The 16587-nt window shown below is 38.4% G+C and overlaps 2 protein-coding genes across 2 annotated transcripts; both read right to left on the bottom strand.

Annotated features, from left to right (window-relative positions):
- Positions 1-2036: 2036 nt before the first annotated feature.
- LOC145425383 (transmembrane protein 272-like) lies at positions 2037-13631 on the bottom strand. Its single transcript, XM_080298385.1, has 5 exons — positions 13579-13631; positions 13190-13328; positions 13053-13103; positions 10130-10285; positions 2037-2564 (listed from the first exon to the last, which is right to left on the bottom strand). The coding sequence occupies exons 2-5, from the start codon at positions 13245-13247 to the stop codon at positions 2362-2364; spliced, it is 468 nt and encodes a 155-aa protein (XP_080154511.1). The 5' UTR covers positions 13248-13328; positions 13579-13631; the 3' UTR covers positions 2037-2361.
- Positions 3663-7096, bottom strand: LOC145425376 (uncharacterized). The gene is made up of 5 exons (XM_080298364.1): positions 6969-7096; positions 6217-6369; positions 4614-4772; positions 4077-4172; positions 3663-3998 (listed from the first exon to the last, which is right to left on the bottom strand). The coding sequence occupies exons 2-5, from the start codon at positions 6337-6339 to the stop codon at positions 3678-3680; spliced, it is 699 nt and encodes a 232-aa protein (XP_080154490.1). The 5' UTR covers positions 6340-6369; positions 6969-7096; the 3' UTR covers positions 3663-3677.
- Positions 13632-16587: the final 2956 nt, after the last annotated feature.

Below are 16587 nucleotides of genomic sequence, written 5' to 3'. Positions count from 1 at the left end.
ACTTTATGCATCAAGCAAAAATTTAATTATATGCAACATTCTCTGACTGGAAGAAATTAGTTTAACATTTAAACCTATTTTCTGCACATTCCAGCACATAAAATAAAATAATTTTTTTTGTGTTTACACTCACTCTTTCAAATAGATGCAAGTAAAACACAGCAGAAAATAAATAAAATCAAAGACTAGCAGTCCTGTTGCTCTATTTTCACCTGTAAAGCAGGAGTGGGGTGAGGTTTACCCTGGTGCAGGTGTGCCGCGGTCAGTTGAAGAATCCGCGAGTTTCTCTGTGAATTTCCCATTACGTCATAGCGCACTCGGTGCTTGCTTGGAAGTTTAGGGGTTTTTTTCGAAGAAAGAATCACAGTTTTAGTAACGCAGTAACGCAGTGTGCTTACGGGAAAGTAACGGTAATCTAATTACCTTTTTTGCAATAGTAATCCCTTACTTTACTCATTACTTGAAAAAAGTAATCGGATTACAGTAACGCATTACTTGTAACGCATTACTTGTAACGTGTAACTGTCCATCTCTGGTTAGCAGTGTTACGAAATAACAAGTAGAGGACGTCTAAACTCACTCACTTTCTCATCGAGCCCTGCTTCCTTTTTGAGAAGCCAGTGGTTTGAGGATGAGGATCCTTCCCCAACACCACATCTTCTCCTCTTCGCTGGTCCCCAGTTCCTCTGTCTCAGCCACTGGCCTCCAGATTTCCTCCATCTGCGTCGCTAAGGCCCCAGCAAGCTTGCTTCACCACCAGACCTGCACACTCAGTTCAGTCTTGCCTCATAGACAGGCAAACTCTTGTTTTCTGTGGTTGTCTTGTCTTTGATACTTATTCTGTAAACTTCTGTGGGGTCTCTTGGTATCAGCTCTGAATCGGTAGATACTTAGCAAACAGTCTGTGGGGGTTTTCAGTTATCCCAGATCATGGTAGTTTGAGAAGCTTGGACAGAAAGTTTCTTTAAGTTTCACCAAACTTAAAGAAGTCCAGTCACTTTCTTTAAAAGCTCCTTGGACATTTCAAACAAATAGGATAAAATGATAGGATAGGATAAAATTACTTTTTTGAAGTTAAGAGCAGTTCCCCTTACTTGGTCTAAACCACTGAGTCTTCCCTGTCTGAGGTTTTTTCACTGGTTTTGGAGCAGCACGAGATCTGTCTCCTTTTCCAAAATACTTTCCCTGTTTTCACTTTCCATATTGACACATTTTCTGGTTCATTATAAAAAAATATTATGCCAATTTATGAAATTGACAAAGAATAAAGAAGATACAACAGGGTACTAAACTATAAAATAAAAAATAGGACGATTAAATGAAAGAACAGCTTTTTTTGTTTTTTGTTTTAATTTATTTTTCAGATAAAAAAAAAATGAATAGTTTGGATATTCCTAAATTAAGAAGCTCACACATGGATTTCATTAAGCTATGATTTATATCACACAACATTTTTGTTTACGTTCAGAAAACCTCAAACCTCTCAACAACAAAATGCTGGCACTGTTTTTGCAATAATCCTCTGCACGCAATAAAAAAATTGTCTAAGAAGTCCAACTTAAAAAACACTTTCACGTTTAATGGACATTTTGACTGAATGCTTCTTGCTTTGTCTGCATGACTTCATCAAATCAATATTCTCCATATGTTCTCTTCTAGTTTCTGACAGTCCAACCTGACACTCTTATTCCTTTGGGAAACTCCAGGAGCTCTAAGTTTGTAACAACTTAACCAATAGTGGTAAAACACAGCAAACACCAAGCCTGACAAACAATAAAAATATTATTTGAGTAGATTAATGAAATCATTTGAGAAGATTAAATGTAAAACATTAATTGCTAAACCTCATTGTGATATTTCTCTAAAAGATCAATAGATTAAACACATGTTGCTGTAATATGTTTGCTAAAAGTACATAAGACATAAGGGTGAGTGAATACTTTTGCCAACATACTGTACATGAGACACACACGAAAACCACTCACTACAGTTTTTCTCAATCACTTCGGCACAAAGGAAAGTCATTCTCACACCACTTTATGTACTGTTCAGTTTTATAACGCAGAGTCACTAAAACAAATAAAACATTTTTCAAATATGTCAAAACATGAAGAGTCAGTGAATCACTTTAACTCTGTGATGAATGAATAAAAACCGTGTTGAAACAATTATATTAGGCATTAGGATATCAATGAAATGTATTACAAATTTGAGAAGTGCATTAAAAGTAGTGAGAATAACATTTCTGGTTTGATTTTGCACCAAAGTGATCAGTAAAAATCATAACACCACCAAACATGCTGATTGTGATCTGCTGTGCGTGCCTATGTTTTCATGTCAGCCATCTTTATTCTTTTCTTTTTATCTCCGCAGCAGAGCCTCATTATCATCAGCCTGTTTTTCCTTACAGCAGCAACAAATGTAAACGAGTGCAGCAAACAGCACGTAGGTCAGGATGGTGCTCCAAAATGCAAACAGGTAGAGCGTTTTGTTGCAGTACGAATCAGTTTTTGTTGTGTTCTTGTTGTAGTTTGGTTCATAAATGGAGAAGATCGCCACATTACCTGTAGAAATAAAGTAAAAGAAAAGTAGTAATGTAGTAATGTCTGGTTAGACTAAAAAACACACTGTAAAAAAAAAAAACATTGCTAAAACTTAAAAACTCAAGGCAACCGACTGCATTTACGTTTTTAGGTTCTGATGGATAACTTATAATTTCAAGTTTAGGTGATAAGTTGCTTTAGCTAATGTTTTTGTGTTGACAAAATTAATAATTGTCCTTTTTCTCAACTCATATTTTATTGTTTTTTCAACGTATTTCCTAAAGTTTACACAAGGTATTAGTTTTAGTTTTGGCAACGTATTTCCTAAAGTTTACACAACATATTTTTTTTGTTTTGCCAATCAATTTACTAAAGTTTAGAAAAAGTATCTTTCATAGTTTTCATGAGGTGCTCCCTGTTGTACCAATGAATGTTTACACAGTTGATTTTCAAATAACTTTGTGTTCAAACACAACTGCACCACTGACAATGTTGACTTTTGAGATCAGCCATTTTTAACATACTGACAACATTCAGCCACAAATAAAGTCCTTCCAAAAACACAAAAAAAGTCAAATTTTTGTAACAAATGTTACTCATCCAATTTTAAAGGTGGTGTTGTCAGACAGAATATCAAACCTATCTTGATAGATAGTCACTAACAAACAGATTCAAAACATCAGATGGCAGGATGTGAACAACTTCCTGGTTTCCATACAGCTAACAACTTTCAAACAAATTTTTCCACCACTTGTCTTTTAATAGTAATGGTATCAACACTCCAATTTCCTGTGAAGTTCAGTATCGCGCCACATTTGTTATAAAACTAATACAAATGTACCTAAAACCAGATTATAAAAATTGTTTAAAACAGCTCAAGTTAGAATAAAACCTTTCAACATTTTATAATAACATGTTATACATGAAATCTGCAATCAGCCATGCAAGCTACATTAAGTAAAGTTAGAACAGAAGACATTGATTCAGAACTTTCTGCACCTTACCGTTTTCTTAAAGACAGAAATTAACTTTTTTCAGAGCAACTTGCCACGAAACCCAAAAACAGTAAATCAAAACAAATTGCCATTCTGTTTTACACAAGTTGCATTTGAGTTGAACAGGTTGTCAAATAGGTTAGACTTTGGTTAAGAGCTTGGTTTTGAAGCTTCTTATCCTCTGGTAACAGGTAGATGTCAACTCCATAAAAATGTGTTGCACAGCTTCAAATGTGTACTTGAGTTCTTTGGGAAACTCCATGTTGAGCCCATAAAGTAGGCCAAACAAGTAGGCAAAGGCAGTGGGAAGGTCTGGCAGATCATCAAGAATAATGTCCTCTTCCAAAACAATGGCAGTGTTGACCACTGTGGACTGCGAGTTGGGTCCCACGTAGTCCTCCAGAACAGTGAGGATGCCCACCGTAACACCTCGGGTTGCCCTCTCAACTGGATCTGTATCCTATGCAAAATAAAAAACAACAGTACATATAAGTCTCTGAAAACCAAAACTGAAGATTGAGTAGATTTGCATACTCACCAGACATGTTAAGAAGAGTTTGGTCTCGTCGTCGCGAACAAATATCGGTAACCCTTCCAAACTGATGGTTCGTCGATGCTGGACTATGTTTGAGACCTAAAACAAGGAAATCAAATAAGACTCAGTCTCATTTATAAACCTACCATTTTGTTTTTAAAACACATTAAGTGTTGTTGCTCAAAATACAGCCTTAAGAAATAAGATGTTGAAATGAGTTATTACAGATAATTGGTCATGTTTTTGTCAGTTTTTTTATTTATTTTTTAAGTAATTTTGATGTGCAACAAATGTAGCACACTTATTACAACATTTATAACAAAAAGTGCCATGAGTGGGATGAGAGTTGAACTGTCTGTCATTACCTGCAATCTGCCAAACACAGCGCTGCTTGTTAGCTTATAATCCCATTCAGGACACACTTTTTGAAAACTAACAATTTTTACATCAATTTAGTAAATATTTAATAAAGTATCTTTCGTTACAGTGGGAACTTCAGGTTCCTCATAAACCAGACACAAATACATTTTTATATATTACCTGTTCATCAAACTTCTGCAACAGGGAATCCATGTCATTGCGGAAAGCAGCTTTTCTAATTCGATACAGCTTAATCAGCCGAAGTGAGTAAGTGTCGAGGGCAGTCATGAAGGTCCCCATGAGATCCTTGGTGGTAATGCGTGAGAATTCCGCACAAATCTACAAAGCAACAAAAAAAATATAGAAGAAAACTTTTAAAGGTACATTATATAAAAATCACATTGTTTTCAAATTTGGTTAAAAGAGCTTAATTTCAAAACATTTAGTTAGTCTCGGTTGATCTATTGGTCAGGCCTTGATTGGATTTTTTTTTTTCTTTTAGTGGTAGTGGTGGTACAAATTATAACTGACGTATTAAAAAAAAAACAAAAAAAAACAAGAAAAATCTGATCGGCAGATTTTACAGTAAGTCTATAGAATACCTAATCAAATGTTGATAAGACAAAATAATGGTTTCAATTGTTACAGGATGTATTGCAGAAAAGAAATAAATCAATAAATTGTATTTTAAATTCATTGAAAAAATTCCATTAATTTTATAGTTATGTAGAAATGAAGTAAGAATAACATCCTGTGGTCAAATTTGTATACTTTCATAACACGTAAGTGACTTTCTCAATCCTGTTCTGTGAGTTTCATGGCTGTTGCCCGCTAAGGGTCAGCACCAAAAGATTCTAGATGCCCAGTGAAGACAAGTCATTGCGGCGACCGTGGTTCAGGGGGTTGGGAAGCTCATCTGTAACCGGAAGGATGCTGGTTCTATCCCCAGCTCTCTCTGTCCTGGTCGTTGTGTCCTTGGGCAAGACCCTTTACCCCACCGCTTACTGGTGTTGGCCAGAGGGGCCAGTGGCGCGATATGGCAGCGTCACTTCTGTCAGTCTACCCCAGGGCAGCTGTGGCTACAACTGTGGTTTCCCTGCACCGATGTGTGAATGTGAGAGTGAGTGAGTGAGTGAGTAGTGGAATTATAAAGCGCTTTGGGTGCCCAGAGAAGAGCGAAATAAAAGCAATCCGTTATTATACACAGCAAGTTGACAAGTAAATAGATTTCACTTCAATAGAGTTCATATTTTTAGAGCCAAGTATTTTTTTATATTTTACCACTAGCATTGTTAGCTCAACGGTAGCCTTCAACCTTTTCTACAAGATATTGGAGTGATACAAACAGATGCTTCTCAAGGGCACAAGAAATGGAGCTCACGTTCATTTACTCACCCAGACAAGTTTCGAGGCATTTGGAGTTGTTCAGAAGGAATTGTAAAGGTCCTATATCATGTAAAATCAACTTTTTGGAGCTTTTAAACACATTTTAATGTTATTTCCTTAGATTAAAATCCCTCCAGAGTGGTTTTTGGCTTAATTCAGGCATTTCTTAGTTGTCTCAGTGAATCCTTTCCCCATAACCGTGGCTCAGCTCTCTCTTGCAAAACGACTGACTCGTAACATTGGGATTAAAATTTCTTTCTAACAACTCCAAATGCCTTGAAATTTTTCTGGGTGAATAAATGAACGTTTTCAATTTTAGAAATAAGACCACACTGGGGAAAAAGGGAAGAAGAAAAAAACGGAAGTTTTCCTTTAAATATTTAAGAGATTATCTTACCTGTTCTTTCAAGAAGAGAGCTGGCCATCTGAGCTGCATTTCCTTGACCAAGGGCTGCATCTCCACAACTTCTTTCCTCCTGAGAGAGAATGTGATGTCCATCTTTTGGGTGATGAGTGCCATGTTCTTATCCCTCTTCTTCACCTTTTGGTTCTGTTGAGAAAATTAATGGGTTGGTTTTGAAAAGTGCATCATTTATATTTTTAATTACATCATCATCTGCCTCAATGTTCTGTTAAGCAAGCACCTGTTTGATTCTTTGAAATGAATGAACCTGAGAAAATTTTAAAATGTCACTAATTTCCTCAATAATTCTCTGCAAAGCACTTTTAGAAACATGTAACAATGTTTGCATGCATAGAAAAAGTCTAGCTATTTTATGTTCAAGACATTGGTAATCTACAAACTCATTGTCCTCTTTATCACTTGATGCTACACCTGAACCACTTGGTAATGTCTCTGGCTCCTGAGAGGTATTTAAGGATTTATCAGGGGAGCTACTTTCACTAGGACATGCATTTGCATGAGAAATCAGTCTAATACAGTTTTTTATATCTTTTGAGTTTTTGTGCTTTCTGCTTGTGTGTGACGTAAAGGTTGTTTAATTGTTGGTAGCATAGTCACATTTTTGGAAAGGACAGGATACAGTCTGATTTTTTTTTAAGTGCCTTAAAATATGTGAAATAAATGTATGCTGTGAGCAGTTTTCCTTAAATTCACAAAAATCACAAAAAAATGTTGAGATCTCCTGCCTTTTCTTAGCCCTGTTGTGTGATCTGCTGAGGTGAGACTTCAATGCCCCTCATGTCCTGAACGAACAGACGCAGTCACTGTAAACACAGGGCAAATGAAATCCTCTTCTATGTCGTAGCTGGTGATGTCTTAAGAGTACTTCTTGGCTTGAACAGACAAAAGAGCAGAACTGGCACTGCATACAAAAGCTATAATGAGAAGAGAGGAGAGGACAGTGTCAACAATTCAAAAGAAACCTGAATTAATCTCAAATTACCAAAGTTACATTACCTGATAATGTGTTTGGGGCGGGGGGCAGGCACTCCTGTTCTGATTCCTCTCCTTACCAACTCCTCATCAGTCCCTCATAAATCAGGACAAGCAGTGGTCTGGAGTTGGCTTTTAATTCTCTAAATAAATAAAAATAGCAATTAGTTTTAAAATAAAATACCAGCTTCCTGACATTACTTAAGAATTTTTTTGGCTCACTAAAGTGAGCTGATTCTGCCTTGTAAAATGCCATATGAAACACAGTAAAACAAATAATTTACAAAACATACATTACATCAAATGTTTAATTTATTGAATTTATTATTAACAAATTGTATTCTACATGGAATGCACCAACAGTATACTGGGATGTATTATGTAAGCCAAGGATAATTTTGTGTGATTGGTTTTACAACTTAGAATGACAAACATTGGATTGAGAGTATGAGTGGGATAAAACTCCTGAAGCATCTGTTTAAATTATCAGTGCATTTATTAATGGTGCTCCATAAATAAACCAAAACAATGTTGTTTTGTGCATAACAAAAAGCTCACAATTGTGCAGTCAAAATGTAAAATAAAAGATGCTGAGCATAATAACAAAGACAGATTTTGCAGCTGCTCTGTTTCCAAGTTCTACTGCGCAACTGACAGCCTGGAGTTTGAAATCCTCTTTGTAACCGTGTCTCTTACAGGTGCCATTTATGGTCCTTACACACATAATATGGTAATATTACGTTGAAGCAGAGTACTATCACTCTGCGAGGCTCCTCGGTAGCCGTAATGCTCCAACAATCCATCAAGCAGTGCAGCTTCATAGCTTACCAAAGTCGTACCAAAACATTTTTTGACATATTTTTTTAAGCTGTGTACCACATAAAATTGGTTCGAGGTCAGTAAGCACAACCAGAATTCATACATAAGGCAGACTGTCGATTTTTGAGATGAAAGGATTTTAGGCCGTGCGTCAACGCGTTAGCCCGGTTAGCTCACTAACGCCACCCAGCCCCACGCACGGGGTGATCCGCGGTAACTAGTTAACGGAGATTTGCCCCGTTAATGCAGTTATGGCATTAACTTTACGCTGACAGCACTAAAATAGTCATCTTCAAATGTTTTCTTTTTACCGACCAGCTCCTCTTTGATAGCTGCCGTGTCCATCCTGTCGTTGCCTGCAGGTGAAGCGATGGGGGAGGGGGAGTTGTGTTCAGTGAAGGAGAGAGGCGGAGTAACACAGCGTAGAGACAAAAGTGGACGAAAGACAGGCAAACTTGCGGCTCCACGAGTATAATGATAATGTAGACTATATCGATATAAACTATATTGTCACATCTCATATTTCATTTAGTTCATTTAGTGGAGCTCGCTGGCCATGAGGACTCCACCACCCCGTTCACACAGAAACTAAAGCACACATTTTATTGGCTAGATGTGATTCGAACAAATTAAACGACATGGCAGCAGGCGCCCCCGAACTTTATTTTATTTTATTTTATTTAAATAGCGGCGGGGGGTTGCTGCCGTTGGTCATGAGTGAGCCAGCCTATTTTGTTTCGTTCGGTGGTATGGCGGCCACAGACTGCACTTCATGAAATACGCATAGGGGGTGTCGCGGAGGCTTGTCAGATATGAGCGCGCCTCTTTAGTAGCGAAGTTTGTCGGATTTTCATTGGTTTGTGACATGGAATCTTAAATGATATAGTAAACACATACCCATAAGCCACAAGGCTTCTTAGCCAAGAAAGTAATGCTATGCTAAGTTTCGGAAAAATACGAAGAACTTCAGTTGTGATATTTCTAACAGACAAATTGAGACTGTTCAAACATATACTGTCTGATATAATAAAAGAAACATTACTTGCCTTTAGAAACTTGAGATGAACGATCTATCCAGCTCCTAGCCTCACGTTCTCATTAAGGCAGACGGGCAGGTGGCTTTCAGTCCTTGCAAAAGCGCAAAGTAGACCCCGTAGCATCCAATAATATGAGATGCGCATGCGTACTCAGGCACAGAAAGGCGCCAACAGCTTCAACTCATGTAAAACTTGAATTCATTCATTTTGCCAGCAATAAATTTCATCTGAGACCAACTTTTGCTCCAAAACGTTAAATGATTAGTTGAAACCCTTAATGTATTTGAGTTTATGGGCCAACTGAACTTTTATTGTTGAATTGTGAAAGAAATGACTGTAAGCTCAACAACTGCAAGTTTGATTTTTTACAGTGCAGTGAAATAATGCTTTCATTTTTAAACTGAAAAAGTTTTATTGTCATAACTTCGGTCACAAAAATCATTTTAGTCAGTAAATCAGAACATAAACTAATTTCCAAATGAGATGTTTTAGCTCAGGACCAAGTCTTTATAGATTCTGTATCTGTTTAAAGTTACATGAAAAAATGTTTAAGCATTGAGAAAAGCTAATTTTCTGTGATAATTCTGGACAATTTTTATTTTCAAACCAATATGTGTGATTCTCAGATCCAACTTGTTTCTCCCTCCACAAAATTTCTTTGCATTTAGATACTTTGCTTTGAAAGAACCTATAAAACTCATTTGCAGCTCCATATTTTTAGTAACTCTCTATATAATCCTGGCCTTAGCAAATAAAGGTTTGAATAGTAGGTGGGTGGAGCCTGAGATGATCATATTAAGGATATCCCCTCTCAGTGACATCATACAGAGCCTAGAGTTGAAAAAGCTATCTGGATTTGATAGCAGTCAGAAGCATGAGCTTCCAGCTCACAGATATCACTTTCACATACACTGACCTCAATTTTTTAAACTTTGTCCACATTTAATATCATGCACAGGTTGTAATATATTTGTGAACTGTAATACTTATAATCATAATTTTTCTTATGTATTTCTTTCTTATGTTGTCCAAAACCGAGTATTGCTATTAATGCTTACCAGCAATGAACCAGGCAAAGAAGAAAATGCTGGTTAACAAGAAACAGATCTTGTTGCACACCCCTATTGTTCCAAGTATCCCAACAACAGCCATGGGTCCACATAGATAAGTGGGGATGAAGGGTTCCCTTGGACAGTCATGCTCGTACAACCCACCTGTGGGCAGGGCTGGACTGGGACAAAAAATCGGCCCGGGCATTTTGACTAGAGACCGGCCCACCAGGATAAAGATTGAAAATGTGACGTCATTCAGGGGTAAAACCGCAAAGGATTCTGGGAACTTGTGGCAAGAGGTACTAGCGATAAAAAGAAACCCAAAAAATGCCAAGAAGCTGTTGTATTATTAACTGCAATAGCTGGTCGCATGACAGCCACGGGAAGCCGACGGGTAAAGAGATCGTTTTTTTTTATCGGATTACGTCGTTGAAGAGAAAATTTTTAAGCCATGTTTCCGAAGTAAGAGCCGACGGATGGTCTGGATATACCAAATATAACGTCTCAGAACACTCCAGCTCACATGTTAGTCTGCTCCAAGCATTCCCACAAAGGTCAGAGTTTTGTTGTAGTTAATGCGTCACTTTTCTTAACATAATTGGTGATATAGGTTACAAGCAAGTCTGGCGCTGAACAGAAATTGTCGCGCTATGCTCCTTTGTTTATTGTGCATAAATAGTGAATTGTCCTGACACAATATTGCGTTTCGCTTCTGTTATTATGGTACATTGACAAAAACATATACTTTTATTCACAGGGTAAAACAGTTGTTTTGTATCACTAATTGTCCAGTGCGATTACAGCATACAATATTATTGTCACTGCTACATTTCTGTGATGCTACCAGAAATTATTTCCACTACTAATTAATTACCGTTGAGCTCAAAGGTTATATTAATAAACGGTTAACGAATGTGTATTTATGAGGACGATTTGTGAGACTGGTAAACTTATGATATGTACGATGGTCTTTCGTTCTACACGGTGCATTTCAAGGTCCTGCACCCATCTGTCGGTAAACTGTACCTGGGCTTGTTGCAGTGATCTGAAGTTACTAAACTTCACGAGTGTATGCACTCACTCCAAGAACCTTATAATTATAAATCTGAGCGTGGTGAAAGTTGAGCAGCACGCTGACGTCTTTTGTCCACTCTGGGTGCTCCTAAGGGTCTGACCCTTTCACTCCTTTGATTTTTTCCTCGTATTTTTCTTTGTCTTTTCGTCGAGTCTGTCTTTGTATGGACCGGCATTGTTCTCCTTTTGTTTTGTACATTCCTTTTTTGTGCGGCAAAGAAAAAACAAGAAGGTATTGGAACCGGAGAATGAACGTTTTGCGGTGCTGCAAACGCTTGCATTTGATGCGGTACTTGGATTGTTTTGCCACGAGTTCCCGGCATGCAATGCGCGAAAATCACGTGATTGCTAAACAAGGGGGCGGGTGCATCCAGCCTCCTCGGCTGTAATTGGTCCAGCCCAGAGTCGATCATGACCAATTGGCCAATCCAACACCTTTCATTATATATACCCTTCCTAAAAAAAAAAAATCCATCGGCCCATAAAAACAAAAAATCGCCAGCGGCCCACCGGGCAAATGCCCGGTATGCCCGATGGCCAGTCCAGCTATGCCTGTGGGGCACAAGGACAAAGTATGACCAGAACTGAGTACACTGCCTGATAGACTGATTATTTGTTACACTGCTCTGTTTTTTCTCAATATTTTTTTTGGTCTACTTTACACTGAGCACATCTATCGGTATACCCAATGAGATCCCAACAAACAAAATGTGAAGCAGTCTGTGTGTTTGTGTGACAGCTCGGGACATGCTAGATGCTTATATTTTATATAACTAATTAGCTTTACATTCATGCTGTAATGGACAAAGACAAGTTCTCCATTATCATCACTACATAAATGCAATAATAATAAATGGACGTTTGTTCATATGGTTTTACGTTCATGTATGTTTGCTATTTCTTCAATTCAATTCAATTCAATTTTATTTATATAGCGCCAAATCACAACAAAAGTCGCCTCAAGGCGCTTCATAGATACAGAGAAAAACCCAACAATCATATGACCCCCTATGAGCAAGCACTTTGGCGACAGTGGGAAGGAAAAACTCCCTTTTAACAGGAAGAAACCTCCAGCAGAACCAGGCTCAGGGAGGGGCGGCCATCTGCTGCGACCGGTTGGGGTGAGAGAAGGAAGACAGGATAAAGACATGCTGTGGAAGAGAGACAGAGGTTAATAACAGATATGATTCAATGCAGAGAGGTCTGTTAATACATAGTGAGTGAGAAAGGTGACTGGAAAGGAAAAACTCAATGCATCATGGGAATCCCCGGCAGCCTACGTCTATTGCAGCATAACTAAGGGAGGATTCAGGGTCACCTGGTCCAGCCCTAACTATATTCTTTAGCAAAAAGGAAAGTTTTAAGCCTAATCTTGAAAGTAGAGATAGTGTCTGTCTCCCGAATCCAAACTGGAAGCTGGTTCCACAGAAGAGGGGCCTGAAAACTGAAGGCTCTGCCTCCCATTCTACTTTTAAATACTCTAGGAACAACAAGTAGGCCTGCAGAGCGAGAGAGAAGTGCTCTAATAGGGTGATATGGTACTACAAGGTCATTAAGATAAGATGGGGCCTGATTATTTAAGACCTTGTATGTGAGGAGCAGGATTTTGAATTCAATTCTGGACTTAACAGGAAGCCAATGAAGGGAAGCCAAAACAGGAGAAATATGCTCTCTCTTTCTAGTCCCTGTCAGGACTCTTGCTGCAGCATTTTGGATTAGCTGAAGGCTATTTCTTGTGTCTTATTTTCCCTATTTTATGATTTCTATTGAAATAATGTGGGACACACTGTCTACAAACAGTCAATGCAACAGTGAAAGATGAATTTATTCTGAATGAGCTGCTTCTTTCACTTACCAACTGTCAACTGAGCCACGCCTAAGATGAAAAACATCCCCAAGATGCACGCTGAAGGAAGACGAACAAAGCAGATGTTCACTCTCAAATGATCCCGTTCACCAGCTGCAGACACTTTATATGTAAAAATTCTGCACAGCAGTGTCTTACCTGCTGCTTTTTTTTGACGTCCACAGACACAGTTTTGAGGTTCATCAGTCTCTGGCATTATGAGTAGATATAAAATTCACAGGCACAGACACAAAGTGAGCAGATGCTTTGGTTGAATTTATTTGTCTGGTAAATGAAAAGACAAATCACAAAAAAATGTTCATTACTCTATGAACGAGAAATGCTAACCACCCATGTAGTCTTGCATGATGACTGAAGCATCTGAACAAAGATGTTTAAAAGCAAATTTAACAATCCAGGTCACAAAAAAATACACAAAACACTTAAACCTGTGGTAAAAATAATGAAACTAAATGTGACTGTGTGAGAGATCACATTTAGATAGTATATTCTGCCCTATGAGACAAATTCTCACCTGTTTTTGTTTTCACAATGAAGGGAGAGAAAAAGGCTTTTGCTGAAGAACATGCATATAGTGAGTGATATATATATATATATACATGGTGGGCATGTGGTCAAACAGCGCTTGTTTCAACTTCCTTTTTGAGTGTTTATTTCCGTTTAATGCTCAGTTGCTTTATGTTCCTTTTTTCATTACGGTGATATGTATTCAGACTTTTCTGGATTGCAACAGTTGAGTGAGTACAAAATCTGCCCATCTAAATTTAATCACAGACATTAAAACAGTGGAAGATTTGGGAACGATTTTCTTGATTTGTTTTCTGTGTTTTAGTTATTTGTTTGGCTTATTTTTAATGAATACTGATGAAAATGACACACCGCTAAAAGCATAAAAGCATGTGTCACGATTGCCTTATTGCAATTCTCACAGCAGAAAAGTCATAATAAGCACTCTTAATGGTGTTCCCAAACCAGTATTGCATTTCCACACCTACATGAGTCTTTCTCATTGTTTTTATACACACTTTTACTGTAACTATGCTTCACTACTAAAGATATTTATTACTGTGTTGATGCACTTCTCAGCTTATTATCCCAGCAGGGTATCTGATCACTGGCGCAGGGAGGCTGTGATAGCCTGGATCTTGTTCTTCCAGTTCAGCTGACTCCTCAGGACTTGCCTGACCCGCTGCAGGTACTTGGTGGTTGCAGTGTTCCTAGCATGGTTCATGGTTCCCATTAGACCGTGGGACTCCCAGGGACTTGTAGCTGTCATTGATGTCTGCAATTTCTCCTTCTGGTAGTTCGATTCCCTCATTTCTGACTCTCTTCTCTCTCTTCGTTACCATCCGACCAGTCTGAATGACATTCCGGTGTCACAGCTGTAGATCCTTGTCATGTGGATCAGTGAACGGATGTTTCGTTCAATCCTGTCATACAGCTTGATGTCATGCATGCAGAGGGGGCGACTGATGATTGCTCCGTAGTTGGTATTCGTAACCAGTCTTGTTCTATTCTCATAATGTCATCTGGCAATGGTTTATTCTCCTGAGAGAGAGATTGCTCCTTTTTTATGATGAAGTCTTTCATATTCTCATTGCTTCTCCACATACTTCACTACTAAAGATATTTGCTTACTGTGTTAATAGATTTCTCAGTTAAATGCTTTGAAATGCAGCGGAAAGCTGATTCGATTATTTGAATTACTGCAATGAGCAGTAGAACAGGCGTACCTAATAAAGTGGATGCTGAATGTATGTAGCGTGACTTTACCTAACAGTACAGTGGTTGGCGCTGTGTTCTCAGATTGTTTATTTTTTCTTCGTTTTTTTGGTGCATATAGTTTAATTTGACTTTTTTGCTTTTTCTTCATTTTATTAATTTTGTAAAGTTTAAAAAAAATCCTTCACATTTAATTTTTGTTTCTGAAAAATTATTTACTTCCCCTGTAAGAAAAACTGACAAAACCAAAGAGCAAACCAACCAACAGCATCTGCTTTCAGTTTCACGAGTCAGTTCTTATTTCCTTGCTAATGTTTCCAGACTGATAGTAAAAAGGTGAAGTGTGCGGGTGTGAAAAGCTGGCACAGCATGTTACATGCCACAACAGATAGTTTCTATAAGCTCCCATCAAACTATATACAGAAACACTATTTTACACACGTTTATTCAGCTTTTCTTAGATAGTTATTCTTTAAATTTTTGTGGTGTTTCTTGGTATCATCTCTGAACAAACGGGTACATTTCAAACAGGCCAAACTTTAAGGATAAAATGACTGTTCTGAATTTTGAATATTTTTGAGGTTAAGGGCACTTCTCACTCATTTTTGCCATTCTGAATTCCACAGTCTTTTTAAATTGTTTAAAAATGTATTGAGCCATTTCCTTCGGTTTTTCAGGGGGGGGAAATCACACCGATGACCTGTATGATCTATATGCATCAAATATGAAATATGAAAACTGAAGAAGATACAATAAGGCTAATAAAACAACAGCATGTTATTGTCATGGTCCAGAGTCTGCGACTCCGTGTTTATGTTTTGTCTATTAGTATTCTATGGTTTTGGTTACCTTGGGTGTTTGTATTCTTCTGTTTCATGGTTCATGTTCCTATGTTCTGTGTCCCCCAGTCTGTGTTAAGTTGGTGTGCTATGTCATTGCGTGTATGTGTTTCCTGTTTTATTGTGAAGGTCTGCGTCTTATGTGAGTGTTTTCAGTTTGCCTCCCTAGTCTCGTCACGATAATCACTCCCAGCTGTGTTCCCCACCTGTGTGTAATCTCCCTGTGTTCTCTGGGTGTATTTAAGTTGTGTCTTCTGTCATGGTAGTTGCTGGTTCGTCTGTGTTGTTTCCCCTCGGTCTCCCTGCATCTCTCCATGTGTATTTCCCCGGATCTCCCTGCACCTTCGTTCCTGGTTTGTGTTGTTAGTTTACCCAGTTTAGGTTTCCGGTTTCATGTTCACCCACCATTGCTGTTTGTACTAGTGATGGGCAGATGAAGCCCCATGAAGCACTGGAGCTTTTCATCCAATTGGTTCACCCCAACGCGAAGCGTCTTGAAGCTTCATTTGCTCTAGCAGGACACCTACTGGACGTAAAAATAATAGCTGGCATGAATTTGAAGAGTGTGGCATTTTGCACACAGCCTGTAAATGTCAACAACAAAAGGAGTGTGTAAAACATGTATATTGTAGTGATGGCAGTATACTGTGTATATTTATGCTGGCAGTATGGAAAATGATTATTTGCGGCAAAGTTCGAACCGCTTCATGAACCAGTCACGTGGTACAGCCGGGCAGCGAGGCTTCGGACGTCATCATTTTCAGCTCCTCCCATAAATGAAGCAAGCCTCGATACGCGCTTCGCGGAAACGCCCCCTCCATTACTCGACACACGCTCCGAAGCCTCGATACAGAACGTCCCATCACTAGTTTGTACCCACTCCTGTAAATAAATACTCACCTGCACCAGAGCTTCCGCCTTTTGGGTCCTTTCTCCAACTCCACACGGCTTGCCCCGGCAAA

Source organism: Astatotilapia calliptera, chromosome 3 (genome assembly GCF_964374335.1).
Source record: "Astatotilapia calliptera chromosome 3, fAstCal68.1, whole genome shotgun sequence".
Classification (NCBI taxonomy): Eukaryota; Metazoa; Chordata; class Actinopteri; order Cichliformes; family Cichlidae; genus Astatotilapia; species Astatotilapia calliptera.
Note: the sequence above shows the minus strand (reverse complement) of the source record. Positions and strands in the feature narration are given on the sequence as shown.